The following is a 19,900-nucleotide window of genomic DNA, read 5'->3' as shown; positions in this document are numbered from 1 at the left end:
CATTTCCAAGATAGCTTGCCTGGTGGCATTTCACATATGATCTGGGTCATGCAGGTGTTCCTGAGTCATACAGAAATACAATAATTTAATTAGAATTGCTGGAGAAGCACCTTTACTTCCTCTCTTCAAGAACAGGTCTTAAAGAGCTACTCAAAGAACTGAAGGGCTGATGAGCATGTCAGACTTGTAAATATATTCAGCTGCATGAGCAAGAGTTGCCCTTTGATTTCTTCATGCACCAGCTGAGGCATGGGAGTACCACCAGACACACCCAGGCTTAGCTGCCTTGCTGACCTGTTTGGAAGGCAGGTAAAGAAGTAGGCAACATTTAGGGTTGCGTTACAAGTGCTGTGAGGAATCTCCTGCACTGTCACCTGTGGGCTCTAGTGAGCTAGGCTGACATGAAGACTGACTGCCAAGCAGGGTGTGCAAATATCCAAGGAGCAATGTACTCTCTTAGAGAGATCTGCAATTACTAAGGTGGCATTTTGGATGTGCATCTGGAAAGGGACTCAAAAAAAAGGCTGAAGGGAAATGCACGATCCAAGATGTGTGTGGATTGTAGCTGGGCTGAGGAAATGGAGCACAAGGATTAGAATTGGGCCGTCAAAGTGGGAAACAAACAAGACTTACCAAGCGATCCCAGAATGACAAGAATTGTTAAAATCCAGACAAGTACTCTTGAAATGTACCTTATTATAACCATCAAAATCATGGACAACACTGCAAAAGAAGACAAATAAAATAAGCAGACTAATTACTTCGAGTATATATAGCCTTCCTAATTTTCCCACTGTACTAAGAAAACTGTCTTCCAATAGAATTTTTACAGCAGATTTCTTTTTTGAGGCTTACAAACTCACCGAATAGATAGTTAAGAAAATTAGGCACCTCTACAACTTCTGCTTTGATAATGTTGATTAAAACAAAGAGAGCATAAATACATTTACACGGTACATCAAACACAAGACATAATGCATGCATACAGACAGAGATGTACTTGGACAATGACCAAACAGATAGCAAGGCATGACAGTACTTTGAGTCTGGTAACATGAGCACACCTCCTGAGGACCAGGGCAGAGTCTGTACTCAAATACACATGTCAAACCAGTGCAGTTAATATGATATCTGTGTATTCTGAAATGTCATGCCAGTCATAAGTAAAAAACTATACAGCAGCTAAGGCTAAGTGAGTGGTGTGTACAAGTACATATTTGTATTTTAACATACACATGTTTGTGTTCAGCAGTTACATGCAAGCCACTGGAATCTGGCTTTTTGAATCACAGTCTAACCCACTGTTTTAAAACAAAAAATTTCTGTTTAACTACGAAATTAAAAAAAATATTTTTAAATTAACTATATGTAAATTCTGTACTAACTTCTGACTCTAACTGAACAGTAGGACTGTGAATCAGCCACTAGCTTTTAGATTTCGAACAGTTTTCTACCATCATTACCAAATACTGAAGTTGTCAAGATGTAAAAATAAACAGCTTTCAAGCTACAGTTGAAAAAAATACACAGTGGTCTTTTGTGTGTATGTAGAGGGAGTTAATCGTATCTAGCATCCTCTTCTTTTTCCTTTCCTTTTCCCTTCCTTCTCCCCCACCCTTTTTTTAACCACAAAAGGAAACAGAAAACAAAGGATCCCTATACCTGATACAGCTTTGCAGTGTTTCTTTCTAAGTAATACACCCTCATATGCATAGCTAATATCATGATACTCCCATTTTAGGATTTCAGATTTTATACTTTGTATGAGTAAAATAGACTCACTAGGAAAGCAATTTATTTGGTGGGCAACATTCCACCTCAAACAAGATGACTTTGTTAAAGCAGCTCTTCAGTGCAGCGCAAAGTGTCACTTGATAGGCTAGAGGCATCTCGCAGCTATAGAAAAAATTCAGCACCTCTGTACTGTTGGGAATTTCCAGCTCTTCAGAAAAGGCTGAGATTTTCAAAGACCTGAAGCTTTTAATTTTGAAGGAAGGGGAAGAAGGAGGTAACATACAGTGCAACAAATGGGCACCTGATTTTCTTGTTTTCACTCTTAAAGTTCTCATATCTTTGTGCAAGTATGTTAAATGAAACAAATTAAATCCCCTACATCCAACCAGAGTGTACTACTTTGCATTTCTCAACCTGTCCTTTTGATTTGGAAAGGGTTTATTTGGACTTGAGTTGGTAGAAGATGACTACTACAAATGGGAAACGGGAATACTATAAAAAAATTAAGAAAAGACAGATGTTCTCTTAACTATATCGAAATTAATGTTGGCTAATTAACGGCCACGCATCCTCTATCTCATAGAAACAAGAGAAACAAAACCAGTATATTACTTATGAATAAGTTACCCAGCTCCCAAATAAAATTTTTAAAAAGCATTCTGAATAATTTTCTAAGTGATTGTTGCTATTATACAGGGTTTTTGCTCATAATGTGGTTAGAGTGTGTTAGCAACCTCCTAATGGAGTACACTAAGAAATAGCTAGTAATGAGAAAAACAATTACCTAGTGATAACAAGCAAAGTCCCATTATAATCTCTTTGCTGGTCATAACTCCACTAATCAGCCTGTGTAAGACACTACTGTCACTGACAAAGGTGATCAGGGCCTCTGCAAACTTGGCATAGCAGGAAATGTTCACAGGAGCACAGCGATGGAAGAATGGAATAGGTGCACTGGTGACACAAGAAAAAAAAATCAGAAAAAAAAATTACTCCTACTTAATATAAATGCCACATCAACACACAAATGAAAGGTGAATAGATGCAATCATTCTACCCTTATAACATCATAACCAGAAACCATGTGTTGAATGCACAAGTGCTGCTGAAATGAGGATGATCATAATGAAAAGTGATGCAGTTCTTACAAACAACCCTATGAGGCTGGAATGTACATTCCAATAGGATATTATTACCCTCCCACCCTTAAATGACAAGGCGCAGAAAGTATATGTTCCTATTTCCACTTAAATGTCTTTCTTTCAAGTGTCAGGTGGTGAACCAGCAGCTGAAACAATGCCTTTCACTCATTTTAAAATGGAATACTGGTCCATACTTGCAGCAAAAGAAATTGCAGAATAACAATACTCTTCTTGAGAGTATATATTTTGTAGTAAAGGACATCAGCATTCACAACTGCTGCCAAGCAAAATGAATGCATTTATTCCTAGTCTTTCCCCATACCAAGCTAGTTCTTGTATTGAATATTACAATCACAGTGTTTATATTCATTAACTTTGTTAGAACTATGCAAAACATGCCAGGATGCCTCTATTGTTTTGAACTGTTTTGGAAGGCCCTCACAAAAAACTATTGAGACTATGCACTAAACTTTGCAGAATGCTATGAAAAACCTGCTATCAAGAGAAAGACACAAGAGAGCAAAAACTTTCCTTTAAAAGTGGGTAATTTTGTTTTCTAAATGTCTCCCATTTAGTAGCCATCTGCCTTGGTCATAAACTATATCAGATCTCAAAGTAGCCTATTACATCATTTGATCAATTCCCAATTACATTTCAGACATGAATTACATGTTCCTTCCTGTAATTAGATCCAATGAAAAAAAAAAATCTTTTCTATTGTTTTACCTGCCCAATCTTCCTTACTTGAAAAATTTTGGGACTATACCAGCAATGAATATAATCTTTTGCAGTTTCCCCATTTCTGCAATGACCTTTAAATCAACCATTTTCTGTCCTCAAGAACTATTTTTAAAGCTATGTCTTTCCAAAATTCTAGCCGCCATTTTAAACACGTAGGGAATAAATCAGCTGCCTTAGGCACATATTTCCCATCTATTGTTTTTCTGGGGAAAAAGGATGACACACTGAAAATCATTAAAGTGTAAGTATTCTGTAAGGAAATTGGGAGAAATTATGATCACCTGCCATTTCTAGGTAATTAATTAGTTAATCCTAGGTTTTTGTTTAAAGTCACTGATGATTGCAAATTTTATAGGATTACTGTGCTGAGTAGGTAAACGCATTTGGAGATGCTCATATTGATGGTCTTCTTTTGGGTAGGAATGAACACAGCAGTTAAGCACAGCAAAGTAATTGTGCATTAGTCACAGTTATTAAAAAACAAACCCATAATGATGGCTGCCCTACTTAAAAGGCAGCCCATGTATCCTCTTAGCTTCTTAAAACATAACCTATTTTGGAATATGGCTGTTTATTATATGCCATAGCAGTGAAAAAGACTGACACTTGAGAGGTTTATTTAATTGTTAACTGCTACAACTTTCCAGAAAACTTAGAGCATTTGTAAGTTGTCGCTACCAGCAACAAAGCCCAAATTTTGAGGTGGGAGTAGGCAAAATAATGTTATTTGTGCATCCAAATACAAAAATATTCACTTTGAAAAGGGAACTAATGGGATTAAAGTATTCTTCCAAAATATATCCCAATGAAAGAAAACATGCTTTTTGCATCAGAGTTTATATTAGTCATCTAATATCTCTTAACCTAAAGCAATTTCACTATTTTAAGTTAACTATTTTCATGTGCAGTAATTAATTGCTAAGTTTGTTTTAATTAATAAAAAAAGATAGGTTAGTAGTTCCTACAAGCTTTCTTGAGTAAATGGGACTCCTGAGAATCCACTTTTGAGTTCTGCTTCTGCTCCAGTGGTTCTGACTGAATGAGTAGGTGAGGTAAAATGTCCCAATAAAAAACACAATAATAGATCTATTCTCTATGACCTGTGCTATTTTATATGAACTCTTGATTATATCTTGCTATATTACCTACTGAAAAGGAAATATTTCTAAGAATAACAACATGATGCTTAATCATAAACAAGAACGAATAGAGTTGAAGCCAGTAGATGATGGTCTCAGCAGCTGTACTTTTAAAGCATTATTCAAATGAAGTCAGGAGATTAGATTGCAAGTATTAGATTGCAAAGAATTTTTTCCTCTTGCTATTACCCCTGTGTATGTACAGGGGTAGTACAGCAACCTGTGCGAGAGGAGGGGGATTACAATTGGAATAACACTGCTAGCTGCTCTTTATAACCTCTACAGGGCAGTCTCTTGGCACAGCTCAGCACAGCTGATTTATAGATAAATGCTGCAGGGAACTGGACAGGTTTTCCTCCAGGGTCCTCATTCTGCAGTCATGCCTACAGAAGCTGATCTAGGCTGGGTGTGGAAGAAATACATATTGCTGACTGCACTGCTAGACTGTACTATTCTGTCGAAGTTGGACATAATACCTTGAAGATGGATGGTAAGAGTCCATTGACAGCCTCAGCTGAAGGCTGTGAAGAAGCCTGGTCATCAAACAGAAAACATCAAGGGACAATCTTCACACCATATGCTATCTCCATCCCATGGAACTAATGGGAATCAGAGGGTTCATAAGCCTTGACAGATTGCACTGGTTTCACCTGGGGTAGGGTTAATTTCCTTCACAGTGGCTGGTATGGAGCTTGTTTTGGATTTGTGTTGAACACAGGGTTGATAATGGAGAGATATTTTTGTTATTGCTGAGCAGGGCTTACACACAGCCAAGGCCTTTTGTGCTTTTTCACTGCGATGCTAGCAGGGACATCGTGAGTGTATGGGAGGCTGGGAGGAGACACAGCCAGGACAGGTGACCCAAACTGACCAAAGGGATATTCCAAACATCCAAACATGGCATCATCTGCAGGATATAAACAGGGGGAAAGAAGAGGAATTTTTGAAGTGATGGTTTGTCTTCCCAACTAACCGTTGCATGTGATGGGGCCCTGCTCTCCTGGAATGGCTGAACACCTGCCTGCCCATGGGAAGTGATTAATTAATTCCTTGTTTTGCTTTGCTTGTGTGTGCAGCTTTCCTTCCCTTATTAAACCATCTTTATATCAACCCACAAGCTTTTTACCTTTTACCCTTCCAGTTCTCTCCCCAGTCCTGCTCATGGGGAAATGAGCAAGTGTCTATGGGGGTCTGGGTTGCTGGATGGCATTAAACCATGACAAAGATCAAATGTGACTGTTAGGTAAGTTCTTCCTGAATGCCTCAGTCTATAAGATGTTGGGTTTTCATTTGATTGTCTCAACAGGATTAGATTTCTCCTTCAAATTACACTTACTCAAATAATTTAACTATAAAAACCTGAAAACCAGTTGTTTACAGATACAATGTTGGCCTTTTTTGCCTTAGGGCATTAAGTTCATACTTTTCAATCTCAAAAATGCTCAAACGTATCCATATCAAAAAGGGAAAATACTACACCTACACAATAGTTTATTTAAAATAACATGAGGTCATTTTTATGAGGAATTTACATAACATCATTAGAGCTCTGATACATTATTCTATCCTATTTTCTTACTAAGCTATATTTATTGAGACTGAATGATGTTAGAACACACTATGAGAAGTCAATATAATTCTAGCAAAAAATTAAAACTAACAAGCCTTTTCAGTATGCAAGCTGGCACTGAAGTTTTCATTTGTTTTTGTATTATAGGAGTAACAGCTGGCTAGCTGGAATATAAATCTATATTGGGAAATTTTTTAAAAAAGCTAATATTCCAGCTGCCACTATTTGTCACTATAATATTAAAAAAAAAGATTCAGTGGAGAGGCTACCACGTATACAAGAAAGACTTGAAATCAGAGTTTGTAGAACTTGTTTGTAGAACAAGTTTGTTAGAACAAATATAGAACAAGTTTGTTAGTACAAAAATGTAACAGAAAACTATGCATAAGAAAAGACTCTGCAGTTATCACTCACTACTGAGTATATTTGAGAAGCTAAATTTTGAGAAAACATAACATGGTTCTTCTTGAGTTAGTGCAATTACTGACATAAGGCTGCGAACAACACTAACACATCACTTCTTTTCTCAGCAATGCTCATCTCCGCAGGTCTAGGCAGCACAGCTACAAGAGTTCATGAAGCTATGAACTTTCCAATCCTATTTCACAAACAGCAGTCTAATGTAACACTTAAAAAAATAAACCTCAAAATGATCTGTTAATAAAATACAGCCCTCTTTTTGGTATTGAACTATCCTTATATTGGTTATTTGCAGACTGAAAGAGTAAAAACTGAAGCAATTTGCATCTATCTGACTGGCTGAGGTAAGGTATAAGAAGTGAATGCTGCAGAGAGCTGTGCATCCCTACATATTTTTTTCTCCCAAAGATTAAAAATGTTCCATGATTGTCTCAGATCTGCATTGCTGATAGGCAGTTGGCTATAGATAGGGTGAAAGGCAGTACAACAGCTGATACTTAGAAGAGTGTCAGTCACATGAGACAAGAGAATTCGAAGATAATTAAATAGTTTCAGTAACACATACATAGATAATTTTGGTTTTTCTTTGACTATTATTTTCACTACCTTTTAAAAATTGAATTTTAGAAATATATACAATAATACACTAAAACATCTATCTGGTAAGAGTGAACATGTGTTGGTATTTTCTAAAGAACTTTTCATGATCAAAACAAATCTCTGCTCCCTCCACCCCAAATCAGACAACTTGATCATATTACCTCTCTGGAACAGGATATTTAGGACATAACTTGGCAGCCCTTGGGTCTGTTGTGTATTCTGATGGCTGTAGTTCATAGCTACACAGAGTGGATCCTGTTGAAAAGTAAAAAAAATATTGGTACAGAAAACAAATTTAAAAAACCACTAATATTCTTTGCAAACAGCATTAAAACTGATACAGGTGCTAATTCTGCACCTCCTCATGTCATTACCACAAAGCTTTGCCTATAGTTCCTCCTGTAATGCGGTAATGCGGTAAATCAAGCCCAACACAGCTGTCAGTAAAATACAATGACGCTCTCCATCTAGCTTTGGGTTTTCCAAAGTTTGAGTATTTGAACGGAGAACACTAATTCACAATGTAGTGTAAAAGAGGACACAAAATACTGTGAAGCCCCCCTCCCCCTACTATTCCACCATGTTTTTCTTGATCATTTTTAATGCATGAACATTGCATAACATAACATTTATGATAGAAAGAAAATATTCCTGTGTTTGCAGGAGTTTTTTGTGCGTGTGTATTCAAAATACAACTTGTCTATAGATTTAATGGACAGAAACAAAAATAACCTGAACTGAAAAAGTTGGGAAGTTGGCTGAGAAATAACAGCTCTGCATTACATATCCAAAGCTTCTTAAAAGCTGAACTCTCTCCATAAACAAATTGGTATGGCATAGTAAAGATCAAGTTGCCCATAACAAAATTCAAACATAAATTAAGTTCTCCTTTGTACCTGACACTTGCTTAATGGAAGTGCCTTACCTAGGTGAGATTTCTTTCAATTTATCTATAATGAAGACACTGAACATCTGACCCAATGCTTCTAGGAAATCAGAAACTTCCAAATCAGATTGGAGCCCTGGTATATCAGCAATTCAGAGGTAAGGAAGCCTCCAATGATATAAGCTGCCTGTCAAAAGATTAATTTCCTTCCAAGCTTCTTTCCTAATAGATTGCTTACTTCCAAGTGCAAGGGCTTTTAATACATAGTTTTTAGTGTCCTTTTCCCCTATGCAGTACACTAAGGACTTATCTTAATAAGGACTTATCTGAATCTTAATCATCAATATAAATATTCAATTCCTTCCATTATTAAAGTCCCCTCTTCAGGAATACTTTGTATAATAGAGTCCTGCAAGCTGGATCTGGATAATACATATACACTATTACCCAAAATAAACCAAGAATTTTGACAAACAGCTTTATCTTGGCCTGCATTACACTGAACAGAACTATTATTTGTAGAATTTGTAGAATATTATTTTTAAATTGCAGAAATTTTATCTATCATTGCTACATTTCTACCTCCATGAAGCGACCTCTTCTATTCACAGACTGAAAGAGCAGAGAGCAGCTTCAGCTGCTCTCTATCTAATGCAGTCTCTGGAACACTATTTAAGTACCACTTCTACAAAGTAGTTTTTTGGAAGCCAGTCCAAACCACCAAATGCACTATTGAAGAAAGGTATATCTCCTACAAAGAGAAGATAGGAGATGAAACATCTGAAATGCATTTTCAATTATACTGTCAATATGAATCCTTATGCCTCTGCTTGCTAATGTGGAAAACACGGCATGATATAAACATAAACAGATATCACAAAAAATATTCCTTGGATCTTAGTTGTAAATGAAGTATCTAAAATGCATCTAAATCTACAGGTTTTTCTTAAAAACAGAAAGAAAATTTACTTTTATTTTGCCTTGAATATAGGTCAAAAGATAAGTTATAAATGTGGTTGACAGCCAGCTGAGCCAGCTGTGCCCAGGCAGCCAAGAAGGCCAATGGCATCCTGGCCTGTATCAGCAATAGTGTGGCCAGCAGGAGGAGGGCAGTGATCACCCCTCTGTACTTGGAACTGGTGCGGCCACCCCTCATATCCTCTGTCCAGGTCTGGATGCCTCCCTGCAAGAAAGACACTGAGGTGCTGGAGTGTGTCCAGAGAAGGGCAATGGAGTAGGTGAAGGGTCTGGAGCACAAGTTCTATGAGGAGTGACTGAGGAAGCTGGGGGTGTTTAGCCTGGAGAAAAAAGAGGCTCAGGGGTGACCTCATCATTCTCTACAACTCTCTGAAAGGAGGCTGTAGCCAGGTGGGGATTGGCCTCTTTTCCCAAGTAACAAAACACAGGGCAAGAGGAAATGGCATCAAGCTGTGCCAGGGAAAGTTTAGACTGGGTATTAAGAGTAATTTTTTCACCAAAAGGTTGGTCAAGCATTGGAACAGGCTGCCCAGGGAAGCAGTTGATCCCCCATCATGGAGGTACTTAAAAGATGTGGAGACATGGAGCTTAGGTAAATAGTTTAGTGGTGGACTTGATGATCTTAAGGGTGTTTTCCAGCCTTACGACTCTCTGGTTATGATTGTAAGGCGAGAATAAAGAGCTCTATAGGAAGAAGAGGGATATGTGTTATGTGGACAAGTGTATATAGATTCATGACACAGTGTCTGGGGCCAGCTTGGCCATTCTGCCAAGTGACCAGTGGAACTACAGTTTTAATTATCTTATGAAAAGGTCCACATATCTAAATAAGCCTAAGGGACAGGGCTGGTCTGTGGATGCCCATGCTCCTTTTGACTTCTAGCAGTTCAGGCATGAGAGAAAAAGGGCAGGATTTACTATGGGGAGGAGAGGAAACTTTTTGTACAAATGTGCATCTGAAGACCTGTTTGGATCACAGGTGTAAATGAAGCAAAATCAAATGCCAGACCCTGATGTGCACACAGGTCACAAGCCATTCAAGTAAGACCTGTAAGGTAACCCAGTACACTCCTGGCTGTAGAGCAAAATGGAAACACCTTGATAAGTCCCTCTGGAAGCAAACAGTATGGAAACACCTTGATAAGTCCCTCTGGAAGCAAACAGGCATGGCAGGACCTGCCATGCCTGACAACTTAGGCTGCCATTACCATGTCTTGCCTGGGAACTGCTTTTGGGCTACTCTGGATCTTTTCCCTTTAGATGCCTAACTCACAGCACGTATCTTTAGTCACAGTCAAGCAGAAAAATATTTTCATGTAGCTTGTCAAACAAAGGATCTTAACTATCCTGCCTTTAAAGAAACTACCAGTCCCACAGCTGAAATAACGCCCATGAGATTATTTGTCCTTTTGTCCCAAACTATTAGAAACTCTAACTATTCCAGTAAATATTTATTTATTTATACTCTAAAAACCTTCTCTAATACTGTGTAAGAGAGCTTTAGAACTCAAATGTGTGCTTGAATTATGTCACTTTACACTTAGAAAACTGATTTCTTCACAAAAGAGTCTGTGTGCATCACTGAATAAAAATTTACATTCTCTAGGGCAAGAGAGAAGAATGAACAGCCTTGTCAAACCTTCCACTCTATATTAGTTACTCTGGGTTAGCAGAGACTAACATAGCCAATCTTTGTGTTGCTGTTCAAGTTGGTAAGGCCAGAAAAAGTTGAAGGAAACATTTGAGTCACCTTGCTGAGATAATTATTTTACCAAAGATACTACTTTTATTCCTAAATTATTATCATTCAAATGTTTCAAAACCAGTATGAGCAGGATACAGAGAACAAACTAAAAGATCACTGATATAATACACCCTTTGCTTCCTACAGCAATGCACATATTTCTTCTAGAGAAACCCTTAGGCAAATGACATCAAACTGTCCTACAAGGATTGGATTTCAGATCCCAACATGTTGTAACATTAAGAAAAATACTTATAAACTACGCAGGGCATCAGTGTTTGGGCTATTGGTGAGCACACAGTAGTGTGCCCGACCTGTGTGCACACTTTGGCCCCACAATCCTGTATTTAGTGGTTTCACACACAAAGTGATATCAGGGAGACATACAAACATTTCTGTTCCATGGTTTCTTTTCAATGAATAGAATTGCTCCAGCCACTACAATATAACTTCAGCCATAACTGGAGCAAAGTACCTCAAAAGACAAACTTCCAACCTAGCTGTAGAACAGAAACTAACTTTCGAAGTCTTTCGAAGTCTCCTTTCTGTTTTGCTGAGGCTTGGATTAGTAAGGAGCTAAACAGCCATTATCTCTGGCACTCAAAGAAAACAGCTATATTTACCCCAAGTTTATATATAAAGATGCTGTAGAAAGCCAGGACTTTTACTTCAAAGATTCTTTCTAAATGAAGAGGCAAATTTTTGAAGGTCTTGTGTGCTCAGAAGACACAGTGCACAGAAGATATAACACTCTGCTTTCCACAGCAATACAGTAAACAGGAAGGTCCAAACTAACCAAAGGTGGTTAGGTAAAAATACTTTTAGAGACCAGAGGTCCAGTACAGCTTTCCTTCCTGCATTTGCTTTCCTGTGAACCAACATCAAACCCCTGCTAGAGCAGCATTACTATTCAAGAGTTTACAGCTTGAGAAATGGCAAGATTGCTAAGTCATCCAATAAGAGGAGCATTCCACAGAGGACACCAATGACATTTATATTCTCTGACTTATAGTAGTGGAAAGCATACAAGGGGTTTTGGATTCCATTCTGGGAGTTCAGCAGTGTCTACCCATCTATCAACACTTATTAACAGCAACTAAAACAAGGACTTCAATATCTCGAAACATGGACTCATATTCAGAGTCAAGGACTTAAGCAGAAAAATACAAAACTATGCAGAGACAACAGGGATAGCTTCAGTACCAGAAGCAGCACAGTCACCTTAGGAGTTTAGGAGTATGTTCTTTTAAATTACAAAGAGCTCCAAGCAGCTCCACATATCCCTTCTCACATACATGTGGCAAAGCACAGCCCGAGAGACTACAAACCACTGTTTTGATAAAGTAATTTATATGAGCTTCCATTCTGAGCCTGATATTGTGTATGTATTGCGCACTTACATGGCATGACACATGTGATATGTTTAATGATTTCTTTGCATGTGTCTTTCACACTGGTGATGAGCCCAGAAGGCCCCAGTGCCCAGAGCTGGAGGACCATGGCAGGGAGAATGATAAACTTCCAGTTGACCCCAAATTTGTGTGGGATCTGCTGCTCCAGCTGGATCTTCATGTATCTATCTGGCTTTATGATGGCATTCATCAAAGAATACTCAAAGAGCTGTTTGATGTCATTGCAAGGCCTCTCTCAATTATTTTTGAACAGTCTTGCATACCTGGGGAGCTCCCAGCTGACTGGAAGCTGGTTAAGATTGTCTCAATGTTCAAAAAGGGCAAGAAGGATGACCCTGGAAACTACAGGCCTATCAGTCTCACTTCAGTGCCTGGTAAAATGATGGAGATTATTCTGGGAGTTCTGAAAAACACCTGAATGACATCACAACCATCATCACAGCCAGCACAGCTTCACGAGAGCAAAGTCCTGCATGTCCAACATGACTACCTTCAAGGACAGACTGGTTGATCATGGGAAGCCAGTTGATGTAATCTTTTTGGATTACAGTAAAGTTTTTGATACTGTCTCTCAGAGGACCCTTCTGCAGAAAATATCAAGCCCACAGCTGGATAAACACATCATGTGATGGGTAAGCAGCTGGCTCATGGGTCAGGCACAAAGGGTTACATACCCCATTAGTGAATGAGGTGACATCAGACTGGTGTGACCTGTCGTTAGTGGGGTTCCACAGGGCTCCATCCTCAGGTGTTATCCTCATCTCATCCTCTGCTCTTGAACATCTTAATAAACAACTTGGACACAAGACTCAAAGGCTCAAAGTAAGTTTGCTGATGATACAAAACTGGGAGGAGACATTCACTCCCTTAAAAGCAGAGGCCTTGTAGAGAGGAGTCAAAAAATGACAGGGCTGGGAAATTACCAACTGTATGAAGTTTAAGAAAGACAAATACTGGATTCTGCACCTAGGACAGGAAAAACCTGGATGTATGGACAGACTGAGGAATAAGACCCTGGAGAACAGTGCTGCAGACAGTGACCCGGAGGTCTCTGTCAAGGGCAAGTTGGACATAAGTCAGCAGTGCCCTGGCAGCCAGGAAGGCCAGCTCTGTCCTGGGGTGCATCAGGCACACCATCACAGCTGGGCAAGAGAGAAGATTGTCCTGTTCTACTCTGCACTGAGGGCAGCCTCATCTCGAGGGCTGGGGGCAGGTTTGGATGCCACAATATAAAAAAGATACTAAGTGCTGGAAGAGTGGCCAAAGGAGGGCAACTGAGATGATGAAGGGACTTGAGGAGAAGCTTGTGAGAAGTGGCTGAGGTCACTTGGTTGGTTCAGCCTGGAGGAGACTGAGAGGAGACTTTATCGCAGTTTGTAACTTCCTTGTGAAGGGAAAAGGAGGAGCAGGGACTCTTCTCTGCAATGACCAGTGACAAGACCTGAGGGAATGGCCTGAAATTGTGTCAGGGAAGGTTTAGGTCAGGTTCACCCAGAGGGTGGTTGGGCACTGGAACAGGCTCCCCAGGAAAGTGGTCACAGCACCAGGTTGACAGAGTTCAAGTAGTGTTCAGACAATAATGTCATGTACATGGGAATGACTCTTGGGGTATCCTGTGCAGGGCCAGAAGGTGGACTTCAGGGTCCCTCATGGATCTCCCCAACTCAGCATATTCTATAGTGAATGATAACTGACTTCTAAAAAGCCGTATGATAAGCAGAGCTTATAGTTCAAAAACTTAGTATTTTATTTCATTGCCACCCTTTACAAGTAAGATCCTATTCATTCATTAAGTTCTCTGACACAGGAATAAAACTCATAGACACAGAAATGTGCAGAAATGTTAGCCGCAATGAGACTGTTAAAATCACAACTCCTCAACTCTGGACTTTCAGCCCAGCTCTACTCTTGACTTCTGGGTGTTTTATGACTAAGTTCACCAATTAAAACTTAGTTAACATTGTGAATACATGACTCACAGATGATTATGCTTGACCAACCAACCCATGCAATAAAGGCTAAAGTATGATATTGATACTGATAGAGGTGGAGTTCAGGAAGGACAAAGCTCCCAGACTCTCACAAGGATAAAATTCTTAACACTTTTCTACATTTCTCACCCCAGAACTTGCCTGAAATCTATCTGTCAAACTCTATCAGCTCTAAACTGTTAATCTGAAACATACTAACCATTCAAAGCTTCATGCAATGAGACAAGTTGGTACGGTACCAATAATTGGATATTACCATAGCTTATTATGGACTAGAAATGCAGCATAGAAAAGTGGCAGCTTAAAATACTGTCTCATGTATATGGCTGCTGCAAATTCCAGAGCCAAAAACCACAGAACTGGTAAGATGCCAAATACTACTTCCACAGAAGGCGGTATTTACTATTCTTTGTTGAGTTCTGTCAGTAAGAAAACAATGCTGCACGACCCCAGAAAAAGTATGCTTATGGCAAGTAATTATATGATACTCTCTTCATGGACTCCTGTCAAATGGAAAAGGGTTCAGATCACCATGAAACAAACCACATCATGTTGACCAGACTTTCTTTATTCTTTGACTGCTAGGCCTGACAATAGCAATTTTAACCAATCTACAACTATAGGAAGTAATTCTACCCAGAACACAAGCACTAAGCACAGAAGTTTAGGATTGTATTAATTTCCTATTTACCTATTTTAGAACAAAAATATTCCAAGAGCAGACACATAATGACTGAGAAAACACAAACTCCACTTCTTAGCCAGAGATTTTAATAGGGTCTAAAGTATCAGATGAAGTAGAAACACCAGAGGATTGCACAAACATACCTAAACATTGCTGCTATGGCTTTTGCAAATTGAGCAGAATAGAGACAGAAGACCAAATAAGGGCAGAACTGAACCTTGACAACTAAATCTGATTTCTGGGCCCTAGCAAAATAGTGATGCCTTGAGATAAGTAAAAAGGCAAGGACAGACTACTTTGCAGTCAGGACTTCTCAGATTAATATGACAGAATTGTTCTTAAAAAAGAAAAGCTTCATTCTCTTCTACCCACTGCTGCCTTCCAGAAGCACAGTAGGTGTTTTAAAGAAAGAAAAGTAAGGTTTATATGTATCTTTAGCTCTAGTTCTTGCAGAGAGACATATCACCGCTTCTTTAAAACAATGAGCACCAAAGGGCAGGAGAAATTACAGATGCTTTTATAAATAAATATGGGATTGAAGTGAAGGTAAGCATTCTCCAATGCCTGCAAGAATATTCCAAGAAAAATCCATCACAAAACCTCATTAGTTAGGTCTTCAAAAGCATCTAGAATTGAAGACCACAAAGAGAGCTACTGTGAAAGATCTTAAAACATGCTGTTACAAATAAGAGTGTGGAAAAAAGAAAATCCTAGATTCAGAATTCATGTATCTATACATATATTTGAGTTGTAATTAAAAAAATAAGACAATACTCTTCACTTTTTCCTATTCTTAACAGTACAGAGAATTGAAAAATATTCATTTACCTATTCCTCAACTCGTATTTCTTCCAGTGCTAAATAAAACCAGTTACTCTAGAATCAAATTAAGAATCCATCTAGTCAAGTAGCAGATGTTTCTCCTACCACACCTTTAGCTCTGCACAACTTAAAACTTAAGGATATTCTTTAGTGCTAACTAAATACCCAAATAGAATATTTTCTATTCTAAGAGAATTATTTTAAGAGTTCATCTTTTTTGTTTTTAAAATATCCTCATGGCAATTAACCCTAACTTGTGTGCAAAAAATCTGTCTCTTTGATGCTTAGTGATTTCATTTTGTCTCTAGTTTCACATTACTAAGGTTATGAGATGAAGGAACAATAATTTTTCACCCTTCTCAAAGATATTCCTGCTTTTAATGACTTTACTCTTCCTGATAGTTTTCTCTTCTACAGACAGAGGAAATCACTGGTCCTTTTATAATGATAATCCTTGTTTCCCTTGTCAGTATGTATGTATACATATATATATTTAAAAAAATTATATATATTATATATATAAATATATATGTATATACAGTAGGTGAATATATGCTGAGAATATACATATTTATGTTTGTGTACAAGTTTAAAAAAAATTGTAAAAAAAGGACTAGAACACAGCCTTTATGATGCCAACATAGCAGGAGTTTACAAAAAATGCAGTCCCTCTTCACAATTCATAAACATTACACTTTCAGACAATGCTGCGCCTCCAACTTAATCCTCTTGTGATCCTCAGTAGTTTCACAATCTTTTCCCCAAGTATCAATAACCACTTTAAATTAAAACACTACATGCATAACAATAGGTTCCCACCCCTTCATTCTGGGGACATTCCTTTTGATTTGACATTTTATTCCATGCAATTGATAGCATGGAATAAAATGGTTTTATTAGGTTTTTCCATATAATTGTAAATTTCAGTGGTACAACAGACATGACTACATTCAGTAGTCACAACAAGATTTATAACCTCATTGTTTCTTCCCCTTTCCAAATGGTTTATTAATGTGATCAATAACACAGCATTATTGGAGGACTCCACATGCTGTCACACTCTGTTGAGGAAACAATTTAATTCTAACTAAAGGATACATTTCCAGTACAACACAAACCTGAAGGAAGAACAGTTCAGATAACAAGATAGAGTACCAGTAGATGACTCTGTATCTCAAAACTGCTCATAATGTACTTTTACTCTAGTCAATAAAAAAATGACACTCAAAATTAACATACCCAGGTTTCCAAAGACCTGTGGGTGCAGAATTGCTTTAAGCATAAGGTATCTGTAACTAACACAGTACATCATACTTCGGGAAAATCACAAGGAAAGGATTAAGTTTTAAACAGCACACTTTCACTGAAAACAAAGGCAGGGAGAACAAGAGCAGACAAAAAATGTCAGAAGCTCACAATGACCCACGTAACAGCTATTTCTAAACCAAGTGCCAACAGGAACACATGAATATGTCATTATCTTCAGACAAAAGAAAAATCGTTTTTGTTTCCTCTGTGGTTCCTTCTAATAGCTCAGAGATATCACCTGTTCTGATTTAGCAGACTGATTTCCTTTATTGATCTATTTCAGGTCAGTCTCTATAGCAAATTTAATGAAGCATTCCTCTGGCTCTGTGTGCACACAGACCACTAGACTGGTCTAGCTACAGAATTCTGACAACAGAGATGCCTGCCACAATGCCACAAAATAAGAATTTAATTTTAGGTTCTTAAATATGCATCCAGTTATTAAAACAACAAATAGGAATAGTAGTTCCCACACTGAGTAGACACTATAGTTATCACTGAATTAAACACAATGGAAATTATAGCCACCTGTCTAGTGTTTCTTTTTAATAATGACACTTCATTATTCATTTGGCACAGTCACACATTAATTATATCTTCAAGGACATTTCAAAATGCTTTAGCAAGTCCTTGAAAACATCAATGCAGTATTTCATGGACATCAAGTTTTGAAGCATCAATTTGGTTTCTGGGAAAGACAGCTTTCAGTCACACTACTCAAAATATGTAATTTTTTAAGGGCAAAGACCAACAAGAACATTGAACCACAAGTACTCTGTGCCTGAGGTGTTCTACTGGGTGAGAAAATCCTGGGGAGAGCAACAGCAGTCAGTTCACAACATATAACATTCTCAGTTGTGTCCAACTGTTAGCTCTACAAACTCAAGTACTAGCATGGCTGTTTAAGAACAGCATTGCAACATTTCTCAGGTAACACTGCATCTTCCTGTGCCACTTTCAGGAGTTGCTCCAGAATATTTCTGTATTTTACAGCTTGCATCTCTGTACAAGTCAAGATCTGAGTGGGCAAGTGCCCAGCTTTCTCTTTCCCTTTTTCCTCCTCTTGTAAAAGGTTCCAGTTTTCTGGGTGTGAATAATTGCGAAGAGATTAAAGGTACATGCTTTCTTGTTTTCTTAAAATCAGCTTGGCTTTGCAAGGGATGGGCTTTTTCTCTTTCTTGATGGGAAGTTACTGCAAATTCAGAAACTGACTGTGAGAGGCCAAGTGAGGTAGGGGTGGGAGTGAAGTTATTGCCCTGAAATAGTGCTGTGTTATTCACCAAATCAGCTCCTTTTCCCAAATTACAGCAGAAGAACAAGTGCATCATTACGGATTCAGAAAGCTAAAAAGCTGCTTTATCATGAAATGGTCTTCTTGCTTCAAGCAAGCATTTTCCCTGCCCTAAATGCTTATTTATAATCTCACTTGCAGAACTGCACAACAAACGTATGAGCTCTGCCATACGTGTTCTGAATCTTTGGGATTGGTAGTCCTGTTCTTTTGTGTTGAGGCAATCAAGTGCATGCCTCACTTTAGTAAAAATACTATAAATGCTAAGCTAGCTGCAAATTCATATGTGGTATTGATAAAATCACTAGTCAATACAAAGATGTTTTAGTATGCTTTACATGTTACAGCTCTTGATAAAGATGTTTAGATTAAAAACCACATTTAGTTGAACTTACCACACCACTGCTTGACGGGCAGCTGAGGCACAATAAGTGATTTCTTTGGGTTGAGGAAGGTTTGGTTCTTAAGCCGTAATTCCTTTAAGAATTTCAAGGCGCATGGACAAGTAAGGTGATTTCAGGGATGGCATTCGAGCCAGGTGAAAATGGCCAACTCTACAAAAGCACATGCCACAACCTACACGATCTGTCACCAGATAATTGCTATTTCAGGATGGAGGAAGGGTTAAAGCTTTCAGAAAGGCTCAACAGAGCAAAATTAAGAGCTGACTGCATTCTTTACCTATACATTTAAAACATTACGAGGTGGTTTGTTTTTTTTTTTGAATGTTAGAAGTTGTGAGCCTGAGAAAATTCAGTACCAATTATCACAAAACCAAACAAATTTGCCCTCCTTCTTCAGAAATTGACAGTGGAACTCTATTTTCTAACTATACATCATCACAAACACAGAAATTGAAATTAAGCTCTTTGCAGTCATGTTCAAGGTCCTCAGATTTCATTATTACTATTACTGTTTTTACAGTGGAGTTAATGGTCACTTAAAATGGACTGCCAAACCTAATCCTAGCATTAATTAATTGAAATCTACCATCATAGCTACAAAGTAGATCTCAGAAAAATTATTCTGCTTACTGAGCAGTTTTGGTATTAATTCACTGTTCTCGCTCTGCTAAAAGGCTGAATCACACTTGAACTTTATTACTATATAAATGCAACTGATAAAATAATCAACAATTAAGCTATTCATTTAATGCAAATCATAATTTTTTGTAATTTCCATAGGTTGGTGAAAATTTAAGCAGAAATATAACCATGAGGATAACAGTATTTCTCTGAATGGTGCAATTTTAGTCATGCACAGACTTCCTCTATAAAAGGAAAGCTCATTTTGGTCAAATACCTGTCTTTGACAAGCCAAATATAAAATGAAAATTGGGAATTGAACTCATTAGTGATTTTGTTCTGCTCCAGCACCAGTTTTCATACTTTTGACCAAACTCCTGGAAACTGAAAAATTGCCTGTCATATTAATTTT

General features: G+C 38.1%; 1 protein-coding gene across 1 annotated transcript in view; it reads right to left on the bottom strand.

The window, feature by feature from the left end:
* SLC44A1 (solute carrier family 44 member 1) overlaps nucleotides 1–19,900 on the bottom strand; it is a 71,097-nt gene that overhangs the window by 17,034 nt on the left and 34,163 nt on the right. Inside the window, exons 5-7 of the mRNA XM_066569056.1 lie at nucleotides 7,508–7,601; nucleotides 2,519–2,688; nucleotides 634–723 (exon numbers count right to left, since the gene is read on the bottom strand). Of these exons, the coding sequence (XP_066425153.1) occupies nucleotides 634–723; nucleotides 2,519–2,688; nucleotides 7,508–7,601 (354 nt within the window). The remainder of the gene's footprint in view (nucleotides 1–633; nucleotides 724–2,518; nucleotides 2,689–7,507; nucleotides 7,602–19,900) is intronic.

The sequence above is a fragment of the Molothrus aeneus genome, chromosome Z, assembly GCF_037042795.1.
Source record: "Molothrus aeneus isolate 106 chromosome Z, BPBGC_Maene_1.0, whole genome shotgun sequence".
NCBI lineage: Eukaryota > Metazoa > Chordata > Aves > Passeriformes > Icteridae > Molothrus > Molothrus aeneus.
Note: the sequence above shows the minus strand (reverse complement) of the source record. Positions and strands in the feature narration are given on the sequence as shown.